Here is a 26,268-nt window from a genome sequence, read left to right as displayed (position 1 = left end):
TTTTAATGCATTCTCCTCCTTCACAGGTAAACGCAAAGCGCTAAAGCTAAACTTTGCAAACCCGCCGGTGAAAGCGAGCGCTCGTCTGCCCATCATCACACCGGCTCCTCCGTTCCAGAACCCACACATGTGAGTGCGGCACGCTTTCTCAAAGCTTATTTATGTTCAACAATCATCATGCAGATAAAACTACACGTGATGTTACTTTCCAGGAGCAGTTTTTGTTTGAACATCTCAACCAATGGTGTGAGTTTTGGGGCGGGGCTATCTGTTCACCCAGCCAATAGCAGATATGTTAGGAAATGTGTTCGGTAACAGTCATAATTTCTGCAGTTTCTTCAGTCCATCGCATGTAAAAAAGCTTCACTCTTTCAGAGAGCGGCTGCGGACGCACAGCATCGAGTCCTCGGGGAAGCTGAAGATTTCCCCGGAGCAGCATTGTGACTTCACGGCCGAGGACCTGAAGGATTTGGGAGAGATCGGGAGAGGAGCGTACGGATCCGTCAACAACATGGTGCATAAGCCCAGCGGGCAGATCATGGCCGTCAAGGTGAGGCAGGCAGGCTCATGGGTCACATTACCGACCTAAAATTCAGTTATATTATTATTATTAAAAACATTGGACCCACTTTATATTAGGTGGCCTTAATTACTATGTACTAGCATTTTAATTAATAATTTAATACAATGCAATTATTGTGTACATACATGTTTTTACAATGTACTTACGTTTTAAAAATACGTGCATGTAGTTACGTCTGTAATTAATTTCTGTAGTTACATTTGTAATTACACAGTTGGCACTTCCTTTAGACCTATTAAACTGACCCACACCTGACCCTAACTCTACCCTTAAACTGACCCACACCACCATACCTGTCCCTAACTCTACCCTTAAACTGACCCACACCACCACACCTGTCCCTAACTCTACCCTTAAACTGACCCACACCACCATACCTGTCCCTAACTCTACCCTTAAACTGACCCACACCACCACACCTGACCCTAACTCTACCCTTAAACTGACCCACACCACCACACCTGACCCTAACTCTACCCTTAAACTGACCCACACCACCACACCTGTCCCTAACTCTACCCTTAAACTGACCCACACCACCACACCTGACCCTAACTCTACCCTTAAACTGACCCACACCACCACACCTGACCCTAACTCTACCCTTAAACTGACCCACACCACCACACCTGTCCCTAACTCTACCCTTAAACTGACCCACACCACCACACCTGTCCCTAACTCTACCCTTAAACTGACCAACACCACCACACCTGTCCCTAACTCTACCCTTAAACTGACCCACACCACCACACCTGACCCTAACTCTACCCTTAAACTGACCCACACCACCACACCTGTCCCTAACTCTACCCTTAAACTGACCCACACCACCACACCTGACCCTAACTCTACCCTTAAACTGACCCACACCACCACACCTGACCCTAACTCTACCCTTAAACTGACCCACACCACCACACCTGACCCTAACTCTACCCTTAAACTGACCCACACCACCACACCTGTCCCTAACTCTACCCTTAAACTGACCCACACCACCACACCTGACCCTAACTCTACCCTTAAACTGACCCACACCACCACACCTGACCCTAACTCTACCCTTAAACTGACCCACACCACCACACCTGTCCCTAACTCTACCCTTAAACTGACCCACACCACCACACCTGACCCTAACTCTACCCTTAAACTGACCCACACCACCACACCTGACCCTAACTCTACCCTTAAACTGACCCACACCACCACACCTGTCCCTAACTCTACCCTTAAACTGACCCACACCACCACACCTGTCCCTAACTCTACCCTTAAACTGACCCACACCACCACACCTGTCCCTAACTCTACCTTTAAACTGACCCACACCACCACACCTGACCCTAACTCTACCCTTAAACTGACCCACACCACCACACCTGACCCTAACTCTACCCTTAAACTGACCCACACCACCATACCTGTCCCTAACTCTACCCTTAAACTGACCCACACCACCACACCTGACCCTAACTCTACCCTTAAACTGACCCACACCACCACACCTGTCCCTAACTCTACCCTTAAACTGACCCACACCACCACACCTGTCCCTAACGCTACCCTTAAACTGACCCACACCACCACACCTGTCCCTAACCTTACCCTTAAACTGACCCACACCACCACACCTGTCCCTAACTCTACCCTTAAACTGACCCACACCACCACACCTGTCCCTAACTCTACCCTTAAACTGACCCACACCACCACACCTGACCCTAACTCTACCCTTAAACTGACCCACACCACCACACCTGTCCCTAACTCTACCTTTAAACTGACCCACACCACCACACCTGTCCCTAACTCTACCCTTAAACTGACCCACACCACCACACCTGACCCTAACTCTACCCTTAAACTGACCCACACCACCACACCTGTCCCTAACTCTACCCTTAAACTGACCCACACCACCACACCTGACCCTAACTCTACCCTTAAACTGACCCACACCACCACACCTGTCCCTAACTCTACCCTTAAACTGACCCACACCACCACACCTGTCACTAACTTTACCCTTAAACTGACCCACACCACCACACCTGTCCCTAACTCTACCCTTAAACTGACCCACACCACCACACCTGTCCCTAACTTTACCCTTAAACTGACCCACACCACCACACCTGTCCCTAACTCTACCCTTAAACTGACCCACACCACCACACCTGTCCCTAACTTTACCCTTAAACTGACCCACACCACCACACCTGTCACTAACTCTACCCTTAAACTGACCCACACCACCACACCTGTCCCTAACTCTACCCTTAAACTGACCCACACCACCACACCTGACCCTAACTCTACCCTTAAATTGACCCACACCACCACACCTGTCCCTAACTCTACCCTTAAACTGACCCACGCCACCACACCTGCCCCTAACTCTACCCTTAAACTGACCCACACCACCACACCTGTCCCTAACTCTACCCTTAAACTGACCCACGCCAACACACCTGTCCCTAACTCTACCCTTAAACTGACCCACACCACCACACCTGACCATAACTTTACCCTTAAACTGACCCACACCACCACACCTGACCCTAACTCTACCCTTAAACTGACCCACACCAACACACCTGTCCCTAACTCTACCCTTAAACTGACCCACACCACCACACCTGTCCCTAACTCTACCCTTAAACTGACCCACACCACCACACCTCACCCTAACTTTACCCTTAAACTGACCCACGCCACCACACCTGCCCCTAACTCTACCCTTAAACTGACCCACGCCAACACACCTGTCCCTAACTCTACCCTTAAACTGACCCACACCACCACACCTGACCATAACTCTACCCTTAAACTGACCCACACCACCACACCTGACCCTAACTCTACCCTTAAACTGACCCACACCACCACACCTGTCCCTAACTCTACCCTTAAACTGACCCACACCACCACACCTCACCCTAACTTTACCCTTAAACTGACCCACACCACCACACCTGACCCTAACTCTACCCTTTAACTCACCCACACCACCACACCTGACCCTAACTCTACCCTTAAACTGACCCACACCACCACACCTGTCCCTAACTCTACCCTTAAACTGACCCACACCACCACACCTCACCCTAACTTTACCCTTAAACTGACCCACACCACCACACCTGTCCCTAACTCTAGCCTTAAACTGACCCACACCACCACACCTGTCCCTAACTCTACCCTTAAACTGACCCACACCACCACACCTCACCCTAACTTTACCCTTAAACTGACCCACACCACCACACCTCACCCTAACTTTACCCTTAAACTGACCCACACCACCACACCTGACCCTAACTCTACCCTTAAACTGAACCACGCCAACACACCTGTCCCTAACTCTACCCTTAAACTGACCCACACCACCACACCTGACCATAACTCTACCCTTAAACTGACCCACACCACCACACCTGACCCTAACTCTACCCTTAAACTGACCCACACCACCAAACCTGTCCCTAACTCTACCCTTAAACTGACCCACGCCAACACACCTGTCCCTAACTCTACCCTTAAACTGACCCACACCACCACACCTGACCATAACTTTACCCTTAAACTGACCCACACCACCACACCTGACCCTAACTCTACCCTTAAACTGACCCACACCAACACACCTGTCCCTAACTCTACCCTTAAACTGACCCACACCACCACACCTGTCCCTAACTCTACCCTTAAACTGACCCACACCACCACACCTCACCCTAACTTTACCCTTAAACTGACCCACGCCACCACACCTGCCCCTAACTCTACCCTTAAACTGACCCACGCCAACACACCTGTCCCTAACTCTACCCTTAAACTGACCCACACCACCACACCTGACCATAACTCTACCCTTAAACTGACCCACACCACCACACCTCACCCTAACTTTACCCTTAAACTGACCCACACCACCACACCTGACCCTAACTCTACCCTTAAACTGACCCACGCCAACACACCTGTCCCTAACTCTACCCTTAAACTGACCCACACCACCACACCTGACCATAACTCTACCCTTAAACTGACCCACACCACCACACCTGACCCTAACTCTACCCTTAAACTGACCCACACCACCAAACCTGTCCCTAACTCTACCCTTAAACTGACCCACACCACCACACCTCACCCTAACTTTACCCTTAAACTGACCCACACCACCACACCTGACCCTAACTCTACCCTTTAACTCACCCACACCACCACACCTGACCCTAACTCTACCCTTAAACTGACCCACACCACCACACCTGTCCCTAACTCTACCCTTAAACTGACCCACACCACCACACCTGACCCTAACTCTACCCTTAAACTGACCCACACCACCACACCTGACCCTAACTCTACCCTTAAACTGACCCACACCACCACACCTGACCCTAACTCTACCCTTAAACTGACCCACACCACCACACCTGACCCTAACTCTACCCTTAAACTGACCCACATCACCACACCTGACCCTAACTCTACCCTTAAACTGACCCACACCACCACACCTGTCCCTAACTCTACCCTTAAACTGACCCTAACTCTACCCTTAAACTGACCCACACCACCACACCTGACCCTAACTCTACCCTTAAACTGACCCACACCACCACACCTGACCCTAACTCTACCCTTAAACTGACCCACACCACCACACCTGACCCTAACTCTACCCTTAAACTGACCCACACCTCCACACCTGACCCTAACTCTACCCTTAAACTGACCCACACCACCACACCTGTCCCTAACTCTACCCTTAAACTGACCCACGCCACCACACCTGACCCTAACTCTACCCTTAAACTGACCCACACCATCACACCTGACCCTAACTCTACCCTTTAACTCACCCACACCACCACACCTGACCCTAACTCTACCCTTAAACTGACCCACACCACCACACCTGACCCTAACTCTACCCTTAAACTGACCCACACCACCACACCTGTCCCTAACTCTACCCTTAAACTGACCCACAACATCACACCTGACCCTAACTCTACCCTTTAACTGACCCACACCACCACACCTGTCCCTAACTCTACCCTTAAACTGACCCACACCACCACACCTGACCCTAACTCTACCCTTAAACTGACCCACACCACCACACCTGACCCTAACTCTACCCTTAAACTGACCCACACCATCACACCTGACCCTAACTCTACCCTTAAACTGACCCACACCACCACACCTGTCCCTAACTTTACCCTTAAACTGACCCACACCACCACACCTGTCACTAACTCTACCCTTAAACTGACCCACACCACCACACCTGCCCCTAACTCTACCCTTAAACTGACCCTCACCACCACACCTGTCCCTAACTCTACCCTTAAACTGACCCACACCACCACACCTGACCCTAACTCTACCCTTAAACTGACCCACACCACCACACCTGACCCTAACTCTACCCTTAAACTGACCCACACCACCACACCTGACCCTAACTCTACCCTTAAACTGACCCACACCACCACACCTGACCCTAACTCTACCCTTAAACTGACCCACACCACCACACCTGACCCTAACTCTACCCTTAAACTGACCCACATCACCACACCTGACCCTAACTCTACCCTTAAACTGACCCACACCACCACACCTGTCCCTAACTCTACCCTTAAACTGACCCTAACTCTACCCTTAAACTGACCCACACCACCACACCTGACCCTAACTCTACCCTTAAACTGACCCACACCACCACACCTGACCCTAACTCTACCCTTAAACTGACCCACACCACCACACCTGACCCTAACTCTACCCTTAAACTGACCCACACCTCCACACCTGACCCTAACTCTACCCTTAAACTGACCCACACCACCACACCTGACCCTAACTCTACCCTTAAACTGACCCACACCACCACACCTGACCCTAACTCTACCCTTAAACTGACCCACACCACCACACCTGTCCCTAACTCTACCCTTAAACTGACCCACAACATCACACCTGACCCTAACTCTACCCTTTAACTGACCCACACCACCACACCTGTCCCTAACTCTACCCTTAAACTGACCCACACCACCACACCTGACCCTAACTCTACCCTTAAACTGACCCACACCACCACACCTGACCCTAACTCTACCCTTAAACTGACCCACACCATCACACCTGACCCTAACTCTACCCTTTAACTGACCCACACCACCACACCTGACCCTAACTCTACCCTTAAACTGACCCACACCACCACACCTGACCCTAACTCTACCCTTAAACTGACCCACACCACCACACCTGACCCTAACTCTACCCTTAAACTGACCCACACCATCACACCTGACCCTAACTCTACCCTTTAACTGACCCACACCACCACACCTGACCCTAACTCTACCCTTAAACTGACCCACACCACCACACCTGACCCTAACTCTACCCTTAAACTGACCCACACCACCACACCTGTCCCTAACTCTACCCTTAAACTGACCCACACCATCACACCTGACCCTAACTCTACCCTTTAACTGACCCACACCACCACACCTGTCCCTAACTCTACCCTTAAACTGACCCACACCACCACACCTGACCCTAACTCTACCCTTAAACTGACCCTCACCACCACACCTGACCCTAACTCTACCCTTAAACCGACCCACACCACAACACCTGACCCTAACTCTACCCTTAAACTGACCCACACCACCACACCTGTCCCTAACTCTACCCTTAAACTGACACTCACCACCACACCTGTCCCTAACTCTACCCTTAAACTGACCCACACCACCACACCTGACCCTAACTCTACCCTTAAACTGACCCACACCACCACACCTGACCCTAACTCTACCCTTAAACTGACCCACACCACCACACCTGTCCCTAACTCTACCCTTAAACTGACCCACACCACCACACCTGACCCTAACTCTACCCTTAAACTGACCCACACCACCACACCTGTCCCTAACTCTACCCTTAAACTGACCCACACCACCACACCTGTCCCTAACTCTACCCTTAAACTGACCCACACCACCACACCTGACCCTAACTCTACCCTTAAACTGACCCACACCACCACACCTGACCCTAACTCTACCCTTAAACTGACCCACACCACCACACCTGACCCTAACTCTACCCTTAAACTGACCCACACCACCACACCTGTCCCTAACTCTACCCTTAAACTGACCCACACCACCACACCTGTCCCTAACTCTACCCTTAAACTGACCCACACCACCACACCTGTCCCTAACTCTACCCTTAAACTGACCCACACCACCACACCTGTCCCTAACTCTACCCTTAAACTGACCCACACCACCACACCTGTCCCTAACTCTACCCTTAAACTGACCCACACCACCACACCTGACCCTAACTCTACCCTTAAACCGACCCACACCACCACACCTGACCCTAACTCTACCGTTAAACCGACCCACACCACCACACCTGTCCCTAACTCTACCCTTAAACTGACCCTCACCACCACACCTGACCCTAACTCTACCCTTAAACCGACCCACACCACCACACCTGACCCTAACTCTACCCTTAAACTGACCCACACCACCACACCTGTCCCTAACTCTAGTCTTAAACTGACCCACACCACCACACCACCACACCTGCCCCTAACTCTACCCTAAACTGACCCACACCACCACACCTGTCCCTAACTCTACCCTTAAACTGACCCACACCACCACACCTGACCCTAACTCTACCCTTAAACTGACCCTCACCACCACACCTGTCCCTAACTCTACCCTTAAACTGACCCACACCACCACACCTGTCCCTAACTCTACACTTAAACTGACCCACACCACCACCCCTGACCCTAACTCTACCCTTAAACTGACCCACACCACCACACCTGACCCTAACTCTACCCTTAAACTGACCCACACCACCACACCTGACCCTAACTCTACCCTTAAACTGACCCACACCACCACACCTGACCCTAACTCTACCCTTAAACTGACCCACACCACCACACCTGTCCCTAACTCTAGTCTTAAACTGACCCACACCACCACACCACCACACCTGCCCCTAACTCTACCCTAAACTGACCCACACCACCACACCTGTCCCTAACTCTACCCTTAAACTGACCCACACCACCACACCTGACCCTAACTCTACCCTTAAACTGACCCTCACCACCACACCTGTCCCTAACTCTACCCTTAAACTGACCCACACCACCACACCTGTCCCTAACTCTACACTTAAACTGACCCACACCACCACACCTGACCCTAACTCTACCCTTAAACTGACCCACACCACCACACCTGACCCTAACTCTACCCTTAAACTGACCCACACCACCACACCTGACCCTAACTCTACCCTTAAACTGACCCACACCACCACACCTTTCCCTAACTCTACCCTTAAACTGACCGACACCACCACACCTGACCCTAACTCTACCCTTAAACTGACCCACACCACCACACCTGACCCTAACTCTACCCTTAAACTGACCCACACCACCACACCTGACCCTAACTCTACCCTTAAACTGACCCACACCACCACACCTGACCCAAACTCTACCCTTAAACTGACCCACACCACCACACCTGTCCCTAACTCTACCCTTAAACACCACACCTGTCCCTAACTCTACCCTTAAACACCACACCACCACACCTGACCCTAACTCTACCCTTAAACTGACCCACACCACCACACCTAACCCTAACTCTACCCTTAAACTGACCCACACCACCACACCTGTCCCTAACTCTACCCTTAAACTGACCCACACCACCACACCTGTCCCTAACTCTACCCTTAAACTGACCCACACCACCACACCTGACCCTAACTCTACCCTTAAACTGACCCACACCACCACACCTGTCCCTAACTCTACCCTTAAACTGACCCAAACCACCACACCTGTCCCTAACTCTACCCTTAAACTGACCCACACCACCACACCTGTCCCTAACTCTACCCTTAAACTGACCCACACCACCACACCTGACCCTAACTCTACCCTTAAACTGACCAAAACCACCACACCTGACCCTAACTCTACCCTTAAACTGACCCACACCACCACATCTGACCCTAACTCTACCCTTAAACTGACCCACACCACCACACCTGACCCTAACTCTACCCTTAAACTGACCCACACCACACCTGTCCCTAACTCTACCCTTAAACTGACCCACACCACCACACCTGACCCTAACTCTACCCTTAAACTGACCCACACCACCACACCTGTCCCTAACTCTACCCTTAAACTGACCCACACCACCACACCTGACCCTAACTCTACCCTTAAACTGACCCACACCACCACACCTGACCCTAACTCTACCCTTAAACTGACCAACACCACCACACCTGTCCCTAACTTTACCCTTAAACTGATCCACACCACCACACCTGACCCTAACTCTACCCTTAAACTGACCCACACCGCCACACCCGTCCCTAACTCTACCCTTAAACTGACCAACACCACCACACCTGTCCCTAACTCTACCCTTAAACTGATCCACACCACCACACCTGACCCTAACTCTACCCTTAAACTGACCCACACCACCACACCTGTCCCTAACTCTACCCTTAAACTGACCCACACCACCACACCTGACCCTAACTCTACCCTTAAACTGACCCACACCACCACACCTGACCCTAACTCTACCCTTAAACTGACCAACACCACCACACCTGTCCCTAACTCTACCCTTAAACTGACCCACACCACCACACCTGACCCTAACTCTACCCTTAAACTGACCAACACCACCACACCTGTCCCTAATTCTACCCTTAAACTGATCCACACCACCACACCTGACCCTAACTCTACCCTTAAACTGACCCACACCACCACACCTGTCCCTAACTCTACCCTTAAACTGACCCACACCACCACACCTGACCCTAACTCTACCCTTAAACTGACCCACACCACCACACCTGTCCCTAACTCTACCCTTAAACTGACCCACACCACCACACCTGACCCTAACTCTACCCTTAAACTGACCCACAACACCACACCTGGCCCTAACTCTACCCTTAAACTGACCCACACCACCACACCTGACCCTAACTCTACCCTTAAACTGACCAACACCACCACACCTGTCCCTAACTCTACCCTTAAACTGACCCACACCACCACACCTGTCCCTAACTCTACCCTTATACTGACCCACACCACCACACCTGACCCTAACTCTACCCTTAAACTGACCCACACCACCACACCTCTCCCTAACTCTACCCTTAAACTGACCCACACCACCACACCTGTCCCTAACTCTACCCTTAAACTGACCCACACCACCACACCACACCTGACCCTAACTCTACCCTTAAACTGACCCACACCACCACACCTGTCCCTAACTCTACCCTTAAACTGACCCACACCACCACACCTGTCCCTAACTCTACCCTTAAACTGACCCACACCACCACACCTGACCCTAACTCTACCCTTAAACTGACCCACACCACCACACCTGTCCCTAACTCTACCCTTATACTGACCCACACCACCACACCTGTCCCTAACTCTACCCTTAAACTGACCCACACCACCACACCTGACCCTAACTCTACCCTTAAACTGACCCACACCACCACACCTGTCCCTAACTCTAGTCTTAAACTGACCCACACCACCACACCACCACACCTGCCCCTAACTCTACCCTAAACTGACCCACACCACCACACCTGTCCCTAACTCTACCCTTAAACTGACCCACACCACCACACCTGACCCTAACTCTACCCTTAAACTGACCCTCACCACCACACCTGTCCCTAACTCTACCCTTAAACTGACCCACACCACCACACCTGTCCCTAACTCTACACTTAAACTGACCCACACCACCACACCTGACCCTAACTCTACCCTTAAACCGACCCACACCACCACACCTGACCCTAACTCTACCCTTAAACTGACCCACACCACCACACCTGTCCCTAACTCTAGTCTTAAACTGACCCACACCACCACACCACCACACCTGCCCCTAACTCTACCCTAAACTGACCCACACCACCACACCTGTCCCTAACTCTACCCTTAAACTGACCCACACCACCACACCTGACCCTAACTCTACCCTTAAACTGACCCTCACCACCACACCTGTCCCTAACTCTACCCTTAAACTGACCCACACCACCACACCTGTCCCTAACTCTACACTTAAACTGACCCACACCACCACACCTGACCCTAACTCTACCCTTAAACTGACCCACACCACCACACCTGACCATAACTCTACCCTTAAACTGACCCACACCACCACACCTGACCCTAACTCTACCCTTAAACTGACCCACACCACCACACCTGTCCCTTACTCTACCCTTAAACTGACCCACACCACCTCACCTGTCCCTAACTCTACCCTTAAACTGACCCACGCCAACACACCTGACCCTAACTCTACCCTTAAACTGACCCACACCACCACACCTGACCCTAACTCTACCCTTAAACTGACCCACACCACCACACCTGACCCAAACTCTACCCTTAAACTGACCCACACCACCACACCTGTCCCTAACTCTACCCTTAAACACCACACCTGTCCCTAACTCTACCCTTAAACACCACACCACCACACCTGACCCTAACTCTACCCTTAAACTGACCCACACCACCACACAGAACCCTAACTCTACCCTTAAACTGACCCACACCACCACACCTGTCCCTAACTCTACCCTTAAACACCACACCTGTCCCTAACTCTACCCTTAAACTGACCCACACCACCACACCTGTCCCTAACTCTACCCTTAAACTGACCCACACCACCACACCTGACCCTAACTCTACCCTTAAACTGACCCACACCACCACACCTGTCCCTAACTCTACCCTTAAACTGACCCAAACCACCACACCTGTCCCTAACTCTACCCTTAAACTGACCCACACCACCACACCTGTCCCTAACTCTACCCTTAAACTGACCCACACCACCACACCTGACCCTAACTCTACCCTTAAACTGACCAAAACCACCACACCTGACCCAAACTCTACCCTTAAACTGACCCACACTACCACATCTGACCCTAACTCTACCCTTAAACTGACCCACACCACCACACCTGACCCTAACTCTACCCTTAAACTGACCCACACCACACCTGTCCCTAACTCTACCCTTAAACTGACCCACACCACCACACCTGACCCTAACTCTACCCTTAAACTGACCCACACCACCACACCTGTCCCTAACTCTACCCTTAAACTGACCCACACCACCACACCTGACCCTAACTCTACCCTTAAACTGACCCACACCACCACACCTGACCCTAACTCTACCCTTAAACTGACCAACACCACCACACCTGTCCCTAACTTTACCCTTAAACTGATCCACACCACCACACCTGACCCTAACTCTACCCTTAAACTGACCCACACCGCCACACCCGTCCCTAACTCTACCCTTAAACTGACCAACACCACCACACCTGTCCCTAACTCTACCCTTAAACTGATCCACACCACCACACCTGACCCTAACTCTACCCTTAAACTGACCCACACCACCACACCTGTCCCTAACTCTACCCTTAAACTGACCCACACCACCACACCTGACCCTAACTCTACCCTTAAACTGACCCACACCACCACACCTGACCCTAACTCTACCCTTAAACTGACCAACACCACCACACCTGTCCCTAACTCTACCCTTAAACTGACCCACACCACCACACCTGACCCTAACTCTACCCTTAAACTGACCCACACCACCACACCTGACCCTAACTCTACCCTTAAACTGACCAACACCACCACACCTGTCCCTAATTCTACCCTTAAACTGATCCACACCACCACACCTGACCCTAACTCTACCCTTAAACTGACCCACACCACCACACCTGTCCCTAACTCTACCCTTAAACTGACCCACACCACCACACCTGACCCTAACTCTACCCTTAAACTGACCCACACCACCACACCTGTCCCTAACTCTACCCTTAAACTGACCCACACCACCACACCTGACCCTAACTCTACCCTTAAACTGACCCACAACACCACACCTGGCCCTAACTCTACCCTTAAACTGACCCACACCACCACACCTGACCCTAACTCTACCCTTAAACTGACCAACACCACCACACCTGTCCCTAACTCTACCCTTAAACTGACCCACACCACCACACCTGTCCCTAACTCTACCCTTATACTGACCCACACCACCACACCTGACCCTAACTCTACCCTTAAACTGACCCACACCACCACACCTCTCCCTAACTCTACCCTTAAACTGACCCACACCACCACACCTGTCCCTAACTCTACCCTTAAACTGACCCACACCACCACACCACACCTGACCCTAACTCTACCCTTAAACTGACCCACACCACCACACCTGTCCCTAACTCTACCCTTAAACTGACCCACACCACCACACCTGACCCTAACTCTACCCTTAAACTGACCCACACCACCACACCTGTCCCTAACTCTACCCTTAAACTGACCCACACCACCACACCTGACCCTAACTCTACCCTTAAACTGACCCACACCACCACACCTGTCCCTAACTCTACCCTTATACTGACCCACACCACCACACCTGTCCCTAACTCTACCCTTAAACTGACCCACACCACCACACCTGACCCTAACTCTACCCTTAAACTGACCCACACCACCACACCTGTCCCTAACTCTACCCTTAAACTGACCCACACCACCACACCTGTCCCTAACTCTACCCTTAAACTGACCCACACCACCACACCTGACCCTAACTCTACCCTTAAACTGACCCATACCACCACACCTGTCCCTAACTCTACCCTTAAACTGACCCACACCACCACACCTGACCCTAACTCTACCCTTAAACTGACCCACACCACCACACCTGACCCTAACTCTACCCTTAAACTGACCCTTACCACCACATCTGTCCCTAACTCTACCTTTAAACTGACCCACACCACCACACCTGTCCCTAGCTCTACCCTTAAACTGACCCACACCACCACACCTGACCCTAACTCTACCCTTTAACTGACCCACACCACCACACCTGTCCCTAACTCTACCCTTAAACTGACCCACACCACCACACCTGTCCCTAACTCTACCCTTAAACTGACCCACACCACCACACCTGACCCTAACTCTACCCTTAAACTGACCCACACCACCACACCTGTCCCTAACTCTACCCTTAAACTGACCCACACCACCACACCTGACCCTAACTCTACCCTTAAACTGACCCACACCACCACACCTGTCCCTAACTCTACCCTTAAACTGACCCACACCACCACACCTGTCCCTAACTCTACCCTTAAACTGACCCACACCACCACACCTGTCCCTAACTCTACCCTTAAACTGACCCACACCACCACACCTGACCCTAACTCTACCCTTAAACTGACCCACACCACCACACCTGACCCTAACTCTACCCTTAAACTGACCCACACCACCACACCTGACCCTAACTCTACCCTTAAACTGACCCACACCACCACACCTGTCCCTAACTCTACCCTTAAACTGACCCACACCACCACACCTGAACTGACCAACACCACCACACCTGTCCCTAACTCTACCCTTAAACTGACCCACACCACCACACCTGTCCCTAACTCTACCCTTAAACTGACCCACACCACCACACCTGACCCTAACTCTACCCTTAAACTGACCAACACCACCACACCTGTCCCTAACTCTACCCTTAAACTGACCCTCACCACCACACCTGACCCTAACTCTACCCTTAAACTGACCCACACCACCACACCTGTCCCTAACTCTACCCTTAAACTGACCAACACCACCACACCTGACCCTAACTCTACCCTTAAACTGACCCACACCACCACACCTGACCCTAACACTAACTCTGAGTGTGTGTTGTTGATCTGAGTGTATTGTTGATTGGAGTGTGTGTTGTTGATCTGAGTGTGTGTTGTTGATCTGAGTGTGTGTTGTTGATCTGAGTGTGTGTTGTTGATCGGAGTGTGTGTTGTTGATCGGAGTGTGTGTTGTTGATCGGAGTGTGTGTTTTTGATCGGAGTGTGTGTTGTTGATCGGAGTGTGTGCTTTTGATCTGAGTGTGTTGTTGATCGGAGTGTGTGTTTTTGATCTGAGTGTGTTGTTGATCGGAGTGTGTTATTGATCTGAGCGTGTTATTGATCTGAGCGTGTTGTTGATCGAAGTGTGTGTTGTTGATCTGAGTGTGTTGTTGATCTGAGCGTGTTGTTGATCGGAGTTTGTGTTGTTGATCTGATTGTGTGTTGATTGGAGTGTGTGTTGATCGGAGTGTGTGTTGATCTGTGTGTGTTGTTGATCGGAGCATGTGTTGTTGTTCTGCAGCGGATCCGCTCCACCGTGGATGAGAAGGAACAGAAGCAGCTGCTCATGGATCTGGATGTGGTGATGAGGAGCAGTGACTGCCCGTATATCGTCCAGTTCTACGGCGCTCTATTCCGCGAGGTCAGCTGATGAAGGACACACACACACACACACACACACACACACACACACACACGCACACACGCACACGTACACACACAGACACACACACACACTGATCCCCTCTTCTGATGGACTGCACTGGACTTACCCTCTCTCTCTCTCTCTCTCTCTCTCTCTCTCTCTCTCTCTCTCTCACTCTCTCTCTCTCTCTCTCTCTCTCTCTCTCTCTCTCTCTCTCTCTCTCTCTCTCTCTCTCTCTCTCTCTCTCTCTCTCTCTCTCTCTCTCTCTCTCTCTGTGTGTGTGTGTTCAGGGCGACTGCTGGATCTGCATGGAACTGATGTCTACCTCCCTCGACAAATTCTACAAATATGTATATTGTGCATTAGATGACGTCATTCCAGAGGAAATATTAGGCAAAATTACACTAGCAGTAAGTCATGATTTCATACTTCAACAAAAGCACATTTATTTTAGTAATAATAATAATAATAATAATGAAAATAATAATATTATTATCAATATTATCTAGCTAATTGTGATAATTGTATAATAATTAACGACAACAACATTAATAATAATAATTATTATTTATAGTAACAATATATTTTATTATTATTATTATTATTAAAGCAATATTAATAGCTTTATAATAAAATATAAGAAAATAATTAGTAATTATAATAATGCATCATTAAACAATGATTATATTTTATTGCAACATACTGTATAATAGACTTATTATTGTAATTATAATTATTACTTCAAATTATAAATGTATAATATTATTATTATTATTATTATTATTGTAAATAATAATGACAATAATTTTTTGATAAAACATTTAATTTATAATAATTAATATTAAATGTAATTTATAATTATATGAATTTATATATTTTTTTATGATATCAATATTAATTGTGTAGAAAATGTAAAACAGAAATGTTACAATAACATTTATAAAACACTGTTTATAAAAATTTATAAAACTAAAAAATTTCCAATTTTTTTGTAATAATAATTAGTGCTGTCAAATCGATTAATCTTGATTTATCGCTCCCAAAATAAAAGTTCTTGTTTACATTATATATATATATATATATATATATATATATATATATATATATATATATATATATATATATATATATATATATATATATAGAGCGATAAAACAGCGATAATAGCCCGCCAACCCGCAAAAAGGCTCGTATCTGAGTTTTGGTCTCCGGGCGGGGCGCTGTCAGGATGGCGTCGACCTTCTGTCTCTGGGGCTGGATCAGCCCTCTACCCACCCCTCTACTCAGGTACTGAGCCTCGGCCCAGACCGCCAGAGTTCCAGGAGGACCCTCCGGAGCTGCTCCAGATGGTCCTGCCAGGTCTCGGAGTGGATGACCACGTCGTCGAGGTAGGCAGCCGCGTACGCTCGGTGAGGATGTAGCAGGATGTCCATCATCTTCTGGAACGTCACCGGTGCCCCTTGGAGGCCCTTCCCGGTCCGGTATTGCCAGTGCCCCCTGGGTGTAGAGAACGCCGTCTTGTCATTGGTGGAATCTGTCAGGGGAACATGCCAGTATCCTTTTGTGAGGTCGAGTGTCGTGATGTACCGGGCCCTCCCCAGACGTTCCAGTAGCTCGTTGACACAGGGCATCGGGTAGTCATCGACCTCGTTGAGCCGACAGAAATCGTTACAGAACCGGAGGGTGCCATCCAACTTCAGTACCATGACGATTGGGCTGGACCAGGCGCTGCGGGATGGTTCGATTAGCCTAACTTGAGCATCTCACAAATCTCATCCTCAATGGCCTGTCTCCAAGCCTCTGGGACCCGATAGGGCCGCTGCCTCACGATGACTTCTGGTGGTGTGGGGATGTCGTGCTGGATGACATTGGTCTGCCCTGGACGTGTGGAGAACACATCAGAGAACTGACGGACCAGATGGTTCAGCTCCATCTTATGGGCGGCTGCCAGATGGTCCCCGATGTCTAGATGTCTACAACTAGGGGATCAATGGAAGCCAACGTGGCAAGCTATTCCTGGATCCCCACCCACCTCTTCAACAGGGTGATGGCGCAGCCAATAGTTGATGATGGGACTCACTCACTCCACAACAGTGAAAGGGCCTTGCCAGGTCATGCGGAACTTGCACGTGGAGGTGGGGACCAGCAGCATAACTCGATCCCCTGGTTGGAACTCCCGTGGCTGAGCTGTTCAATTGTACAGTTGCTGTTGGGACTGCTGCGCCTTTGTGAGGTGCTCCCGGACTAATGGCATGACCCTCTCGATCCGCTCACGCATTTCCCTTACGTATTCGATGGCAGAGCGGAGAGGTGCTTGCTGCTGCTGTTCCTAGGCTTCACGGGCCACGTCAAGGAGGCCACTCGGCTGACGTCCAAAGAGCAACTCGAAAGGGGTGAACCCTGTGGAGGCTTGGGGGACTTCCCGAAATCCGACGTAGAGAAGCATTAATTCCCATCCCTCTTATCTTCAGCTGCCACACGCCTGAGCATCTGTTTCAGGGTTTGATTAAAGCTCCACAAGGCCGTCCGTCTGCAGATGGTAGACCGTGGTGCGGAACTGTTTTACCTGCAGCAGCCGGCAGAGGACAGCCTGGGCAACTGGGCTTTGGAGTTCTTCTGCTGTGGCAGGATGGCGGCCTGAATGAGACTGATCGAGCTCCCAGAATCGAGGAGGGCCAGAACCGGCCGCCCGTTGATCTTCACCTCCGTTCGCGGGGCTTCGTGGGGCCACTCCTGATGTACGCTGTAGCCAGCCAACCATGTGCATACTGGCGAGGCCAGGCCCTCCGTGGGGATCGGCTCGTCTACTGGGCCGGGAGCCGCAGACCTGTGTACTGCGCGCTGGGTACCTCCGGGAGAACGGTTTGGTGGCGGAAGAGCTCGGAGCAAGCAGTCGCTCATCACTCGTTCCACAACCTGACCCGCAGTGGGTGTTCCCTAGAGCAACTAGTGTAATGCGAGGTGCGCGGACTGGGCGACGAGGCTTGAACTCCCACTCATGAGAAAACTGGGCTGCCAATAGGGAAGACGGCTCGAAGTGTCCGGGTATTTCTTTTTTTAATTCATCATAATTATCAGTATTCTCAGTGGGCAGGGAAAAATAAGCTTGTTGTGCCTCACTGGTCAGCAGGGGTCCCAGCAACCGCGCCCATTCGCTCCGATCCCAGTTCTCCCGAACAGCCGTGGTTTTGAACAGTTGTAATTAATAATTCGACGTCATCATGGCTGGTTAGCTTCGGCAGCAGCTGGGTTGCTCGGATGCACGGGTCAAGGAAGCGGAACGTGCTGGGCGGGGGCGAGGCGAAGAGAGTGGTGAGTTCCTCTTCAACCTTTGCCGGACAGGCTGCCAGGTGTTCAGTAATCTGTTGTCCCGCACACTCACTTCTGTCAGGCATTTGAGCAGGTCTTCCATGTGAGAGATTAATGCCGCCTTTTGTTTCGATCATCGTTGACTGTGTGGGCAGAAAAAAACAATGTCAGTGTTCTGGGATGGTTGGTGATCCTTCACGCTCTTGTCCGCATTCTCCACCAGTGTGGCAGGGTGTAGGATCACACAGCAATGAAATTGGTGCAAACCCCCCGGAGGGTTGATTTATTGTGCCAATAGTGAACAAACGTTGAATAAAGTGGTGCAGGTGCTCTGTGTCTGTATATATATATATGCGTGCGTGCGTGCGTGTGTGTAATTATATACAAATAATAATTACACATAGTGCACACACACACACTAATATTATGTAAACATTAACTTTTATTTTGGGTGCGAATAATCGCAATTAATCGTTTTGACAGCACTAGAGTTATTATTTTTATCAACCGCATATGAAAGTAGTTGTGTTGTTTTCTGCAGACTGTGAAAGCACTGAATCACTTGAAAGAAAACTTGAAGATCATCCACAGAGGTGAGCGACTCCAGCTGAAGTTAAATCTCTGAGAAAGTGTGTGTGTGTTGTGGCCCAGGAGAGAGTGTGTGTTGTGGCACAGGAGAGAGTGTGTGGGTTGTGTGTTGTGGCACAGGAGAGAGTGTGTGTTGTGTGTGTTGTGGCGCAGGAGAGAGTGTGTGTGTGTGCATGCATGCGTGTGTGTGTGTGTGTGTGTGTGTTGTGGCGCAGGAGAGAGTGAGTGAATGCTTGACTCGTTTCAGACATCAAACCCTCCAACATTCTCCTGGACAGAAATGGCAACATTAAGCTGTGTGACTTCGGCATCAGCGGGCAACTCGTGGACTCCATCGCCAAGACCCGCGACGCCGGCTGCCGGCCCTACATGGCTGTGAGTGTCGGAAAATGCGAGCACACTGCAAAAAATGCTTTTCTTTTTTAGTATTTTTTTCTTGTTCAATTCTTACATAAAGAAACATTTACTAGACAAGCAAAAGTAGTTGTCTTGTTTTGGGCATAACATAACTGGTGGTGATGATGATGATGATGATGATGATGATGATGGTGGTGATGATGATGGTGATGATGATGGGGATGATGATGGGGATGATGATGATGATGATCGTGATGATGGTGATGGTGGTGATGAGGATGATGGTGATGGTGGTGAGAATGGTGATGGTGATGAGGATGATGGTGATGATGGTGGTGATGAGGATGATGGTGATGATGATGGGGATGATGATGATGATCGTGATGATGGTGATGATGGTGATGAGGATGATGGTGATGGTGGTGAGAATGGTGATGGTGATGAGGATGGTGATTGGGATGGTGGTGATGGTGATGTTTTCTGTTTGCAGCCGGAGCGGATCGACCCCAGCGCCTCCAGGCAAGGCTACGACGTGCGCTCGGATGTCTGGAGTTTGGGGATCACGCTGGTATGTGCCCAGTCATTCTCTTCAGGCTCATGTGAAGTACGGGTGGTTACGCTGGACTTGTGTTTGCGTTGCAGTACGAGCTGGCCACGGGCCGCTTCCCCTACCCACGCTGGAACAGTGTGTTCGATCAGCTGACGCAAGTGGTGAAGGGAGACCCGCCGCAGCTCAGCTGCTCCGAGGAGCGCCAGTTCTCGCCCAAATTCATCCAGTTCGTCAATCTATGGTGAGCCTTTGCCTACACAAGCCTGCGCTTGGTCATGTGACGTGTCTTTGTTTAACCATGTGACTATCTGCCTTCCTCCAGCCTTACAAAGGACGAGTCAAAAAGGCCAAAGTACAGAGAACTGCTGGTACGTCTCTTTAAAAATGCTCATATGCAGCTTGAACAATTTGAAAGTGACTCTGGAGCCCAACACCCGTCACAACACCAGTCACAACACCCGTCACGACACCAGCCACGACACCAGTCACTACACCAGTCACAACACCGGCCACAACACCAGCCACGACACCAGTCACAACACCAGTCACAACACCAGCCACGACACCAGTCGCAACACCAGTCACAACACCAGTCACAACACCAGTCACAACACCAGTCACAACACCAGTCACAACACCGGCCACAACACCGGCCACAACACCAGCCACAACACCAGCCACAACACCGGTCACAACACAAGCCACAACACTGGTTACAACACCGGTCACAACACCAGCCACAACACCGGCCACAACACCAGCCACAACACCAGCCACAACACCGGTCACAACACCAGCCACAACACCGGCCACAACACCAGCCACAACACCAGCCACAACACCGGCCACAACACCAGCCACCACACCAGCCACCACACCAGCCACAACACCAGCCACAACACCAGCAACACCGGTCACAACACAAGCCACAACACTGGTTACAACACCGGTCACAACACCAGCCACAACAACAGCCACAGCACCCGTCACAACACCCGTCACAACACCCGTCACAACACCCGTCACAACACCCGTCACAACACCAGCCACGACACCAGCCACAACACCCGTCAAAACACCCGTCACAACACCGGCCACGACACCAGTCACAACACCGGTCATAACACCAGTCACAACCCCAGCCACAACACCAGCCACAACACCGGTCACAACACCAGTCACAACACCGGTCATAACACCAGTCGCAACCCCAGCCACAACACCGGTCACAACAACAGTCACAACACCGGCCACAACACCAGCCACAACACCGGTCACAACACCGGTCACAACACCGGTCACAACACCAGCCACAACACCGGCCACAACACCGGTCACAACACCAGTCACAACACCGGTCATAACACCAGCCACAACACCGGTTACAACACCAGCCACAACACCCGTCACAACACCGGTCACAACACCAGCCACAACACTGGTCACGACACCAGCCCCAACACCAGCCCCAACACCAGCCACAACACCAGCCACAACACCGGCCACAACACCGGCCACAACACCGGCCACAACACCGGCCACAACACCAGCCACAACACCGGCCACAACACCAGCCACAACACCAGCCACAACACCAGCCACAACACCAGCCACAACACCAGTCACAACACCAGTCACAACACCAGTCACAACAACAGCCACAACAACAGCCACAACACCCGTCACAACACCAGTCACAACAACAGCCACAACAACAGCCACAACAACAGCCACAACACCCGTCACAACACCGGCCACAACACCAGTCACAACACCATTCACGACACCAGTCACGACACCGGTCATAACACCGGTCACAACACCAGCCACAACACCAGTCACTACACCAGCCACAACACCGGTCACAACACCAGTCACAACACCAGTCATAACACCAGTCACAACCCCAGCCACAACACTGGTCACAACACCGGTCACAACACCAGTCACAACACCGGTCACAACACCGGTCACAAAACCAGCCACAACACCGGTCACAACACCAGTCACAACACCGGTCATAACACCAGCTACAACACCGGCCACAACACCGGTCATAACACCAGCTACAACACCAGTCACAACACCGGTCATAACACCAGCTACAACACCGGTCACAACACCAGCCACAACACCCGTCACAACACCGGTCACGACACCAGTCACAACACCGGTCACAACACCAGCCACAACACCGGTTACAACACCAGCCACAACACCGGTCACAACACCAGCCACAACACCGGTTACAACACCAGCCACAACACCCGTCACAACACCGGTCACGACACCAGTCACAACACCGGTCACAACACCAGCCACAACACCGGTTACAACACCAGCCCTAACACCCGTCACAACCCCGGTCACAACCCCGGTCACAACCCCGGTCACAACACCGGTCACAACACCGGCCACAACACCGGTCACAACACCAGCCACAACACCAGCCACAACACCGGTCACAACACCGGTCACAACACCGGTCACAACACCGGTCACAACACCGGTCACAACACCGGTCACAACACCAGTCACAACACCGGTCACAAAACCAGCCCTAACACCGGTCACAACACCGGTCACAACACCGGTCACAACACCAGCCACAACACCAGCCACAACACCGGTCACAACACCAGCCACAACACCAGCCACAACACCAGCCACAACACCGGTCACAACACCAGCCACAACACCAGCCACAACACCAGCCACAACACCGGTCACAACACCAGCCACAACACCAGCCACAACACCCGTCACAACACCGGTCACAACACCAGCCACAACACCAGCCACAACACCCGTCACAACACCAGCCACAACACCGGTCACAACACCAGCCACAACACCAGCCACAACACCGGTCACAACACCAGCCACAACACCGGTCACAACACCAGCCACAACACCAGCCACAACACCAGCCACAACACCGGTCACAACACCAGCCACAACACCAGCCACAACACCAGCCACAACACCGGTCACAACACCAGCCACAACACCAGCCACAACACCAGCCACAACACCGGTCACAACACCAGCCACAACACCAGCCACAACACCCGTCACAACACCGGTCACAACACCGGTCACAACACCAGCCACAACACCGGCCACAACACCAGCCACAACACCAGCCACAACACCAGCCACAACACCAGCCACAACACCAGCCACAACACCAGCCACAACACCCGTCACAACACCGGTCACAACACCGGTCACAACACCAGCCACAACACCAGCCACAACACCCGTCACAACACCAGCCACAACACCGGTCACAACACCAGCCACAACACCAGCCACAACACCGGTCACAACACCAGCCACAACACCAGCCACAACACCGGTCACAACACCAGCCACAACACCAGCCACAACACCAGCCACAACACCGGTCACAACACCAGCCACAACACCAGCCACAACACCAGCCACAACACCGGTCACAACACCAGCCACAACACCAGCCACAACACCAGCCACAACACCGGTCACAACACCAGCCACAACACCAGCCACAACACCAGCCACAACACCCGTCACAACACCAGCCACAACACCAGCCACAACACCAGCCACAACACCGGTCACAACAACCGCTACACTAACCATAACAACACTCAAAATAAAGATAATTTTTGCTTAAAATAAGATAATTAATTAGCCAATGGGGTAAGCAAAATTATTTTAATTCAAGAAGAAAAGACAATTTTTCTCACCCTATTGGCAGATTATTTTGCTTATTTTAAGTAAGCACTCTCTTATTTTTGAGTTATTTGTTCCCAAAACAAGACAATTACTTTTGCTTGTCTAGTAAATGTAATAATTAATGTAAGAATTTTTAGATGTGTGGACTAGAATCAAGACTAAAATGCTAAGTAAGTAGAGCATTTTTTGCAGTGTGTGATATTGATTTGTGTGTGTGTGTGTTGTGTGTGTGTGTGTGTGTGTGTGTGTGTGTGTGTGTGTGTGTGTGTGTGTGTGTGTGTGTGTGTGTGTGTGTGTGTGTTTGTGTGTGTGTCCTGCAGAAGCATCCGTTCATCCTGATGTACGAGGAGCGTGTGGTGGATGTGGCCGGATACGTGTGTAAGATCCTGGATCAGATGCCGGTGTCTCCGAGCTCGCCCATGTATGTTGACTGATGGTGAGCGGTCTGTGAACTCCAGACGGCCCGGCCACCATGTGGTGTTCATACAGCAACGGACCCTCCACCGACCCGCATTTCACTGCTTTTACCACATCACTGCCCGCTCTCGGCGCTCGATCTCGCATTAGAAACGATCCTGTGCTGCAAAACATGATGTGCTTCCTTTACAGCACAAACATCTCAAACATGTGGAAGCCCGTTTCCACTAAATAAATAAATAAAAAGAGTAATTACGACTTTTTATTTCAGAATTGTGACTTTATATCACGCAATTGTGAGGAAAAAAAGTCAGAATTGTGACTTTACACTGCAAAAAAATGCTTTTCTTACTTATTATTTTTATCTTGTTTCTAGTCCAAACATCTGAAAATTCTTACACGACAAGACAAGAAGTATTTACTAGACAGGCAAAAGTTATTGTCTTGTTTTGGGAAACAATTACTCAAAATGAAGAGAGTTTTTGCTTAAAATAAGATAAATAATCTGCCAATGGGGTGAGAAAAATAATCTTAAAACAAGCAATTTTTCTCACCCCACTGGCAGATTATTTATCTTATTTTAAGCAAAAACTCTCTTCATTTTGAGTAATTGTTTCCCAAAACAATACAATAATTTTTACTTGTCTAGTAAATGTTTCTTATTGTAAGAATTTTTAGAAATTTTGACTAGAAACAAGACAAAATACTAAATCAGTAAAGCATTTTTTGCGGTGTATATCATGCAATTGTGAGGGAAAAGTCTGAATACTTAGATAAAAAGTCGCAATTACTCTTTATTTTTTTAATTTTGTGGCGGAAATGGGCTTACATAGAAACATAATTTACCGACTTCTTAAAAAACAGATCCAAATGAAGCTTGAAGCAAAAGCAAATATCTGTCAATAGAGTCTTGAATTATGTGTCTCCGTTGACAGATTAGTCTTGATTTAAGAAGGTTTAGATGTTTGTGCTGGAAAACGAGAAACACTGAAGACGAACGTGATTACACTGCAAAAAATGCTCTTCTTACTCAGTCATTTTGTCTTGTTTTCTAGTCTAAACAATTTTTAAATCAAGATGCATTTACTAGATGAATGTTCATAAGAAGTCTAGAAGTGAATCAACATACGATATTGTTCCTTGTTTTGTTTAACA

At 50.1% G+C, this 26,268-nt stretch overlaps 1 protein-coding gene across 2 annotated transcripts in view; it reads left to right on the top strand.

Moving 5' to 3' along the window:
• The window catches only part of map2k4b (mitogen-activated protein kinase kinase 4b), a 34,892-nt gene extending 9,353 nt beyond the window's left edge, over nucleotides 1–25,539 (top strand). For both annotated transcript variants that reach the window (XM_067429139.1, XM_067429140.1), the window contains 10 exons: nucleotides 27–129; nucleotides 376–550; nucleotides 16,047–16,166; nucleotides 16,460–16,579; nucleotides 20,020–20,071; nucleotides 20,314–20,441; nucleotides 20,914–20,991; nucleotides 21,066–21,214; nucleotides 21,296–21,341; nucleotides 25,017–25,539. In XM_067429139.1, coding sequence (XP_067285240.1) covers nucleotides 27–129; nucleotides 376–550; nucleotides 16,047–16,166; nucleotides 16,460–16,579; nucleotides 20,020–20,071; nucleotides 20,314–20,441; nucleotides 20,914–20,991; nucleotides 21,066–21,214; nucleotides 21,296–21,341; nucleotides 25,017–25,130 — 1,085 coding nt within the window. In that variant the 3' untranslated portion in view covers nucleotides 25,131–25,539. The remainder of the gene's footprint in view (nucleotides 1–26; nucleotides 130–375; nucleotides 551–16,046; nucleotides 16,167–16,459; nucleotides 16,580–20,019; nucleotides 20,072–20,313; nucleotides 20,442–20,913; nucleotides 20,992–21,065; nucleotides 21,215–21,295; nucleotides 21,342–25,016) is intronic.
• The last annotated feature ends 729 nt before the right edge of the window (nucleotides 25,540–26,268 follow it).

Source organism: Pseudorasbora parva, chromosome 21 (genome assembly GCF_024679245.1).
Source record: "Pseudorasbora parva isolate DD20220531a chromosome 21, ASM2467924v1, whole genome shotgun sequence".
In the NCBI taxonomy this organism is placed as follows: domain Eukaryota; kingdom Metazoa; phylum Chordata; class Actinopteri; order Cypriniformes; family Gobionidae; genus Pseudorasbora; species Pseudorasbora parva.
Note: the sequence above shows the minus strand (reverse complement) of the source record. Positions and strands in the feature narration are given on the sequence as shown.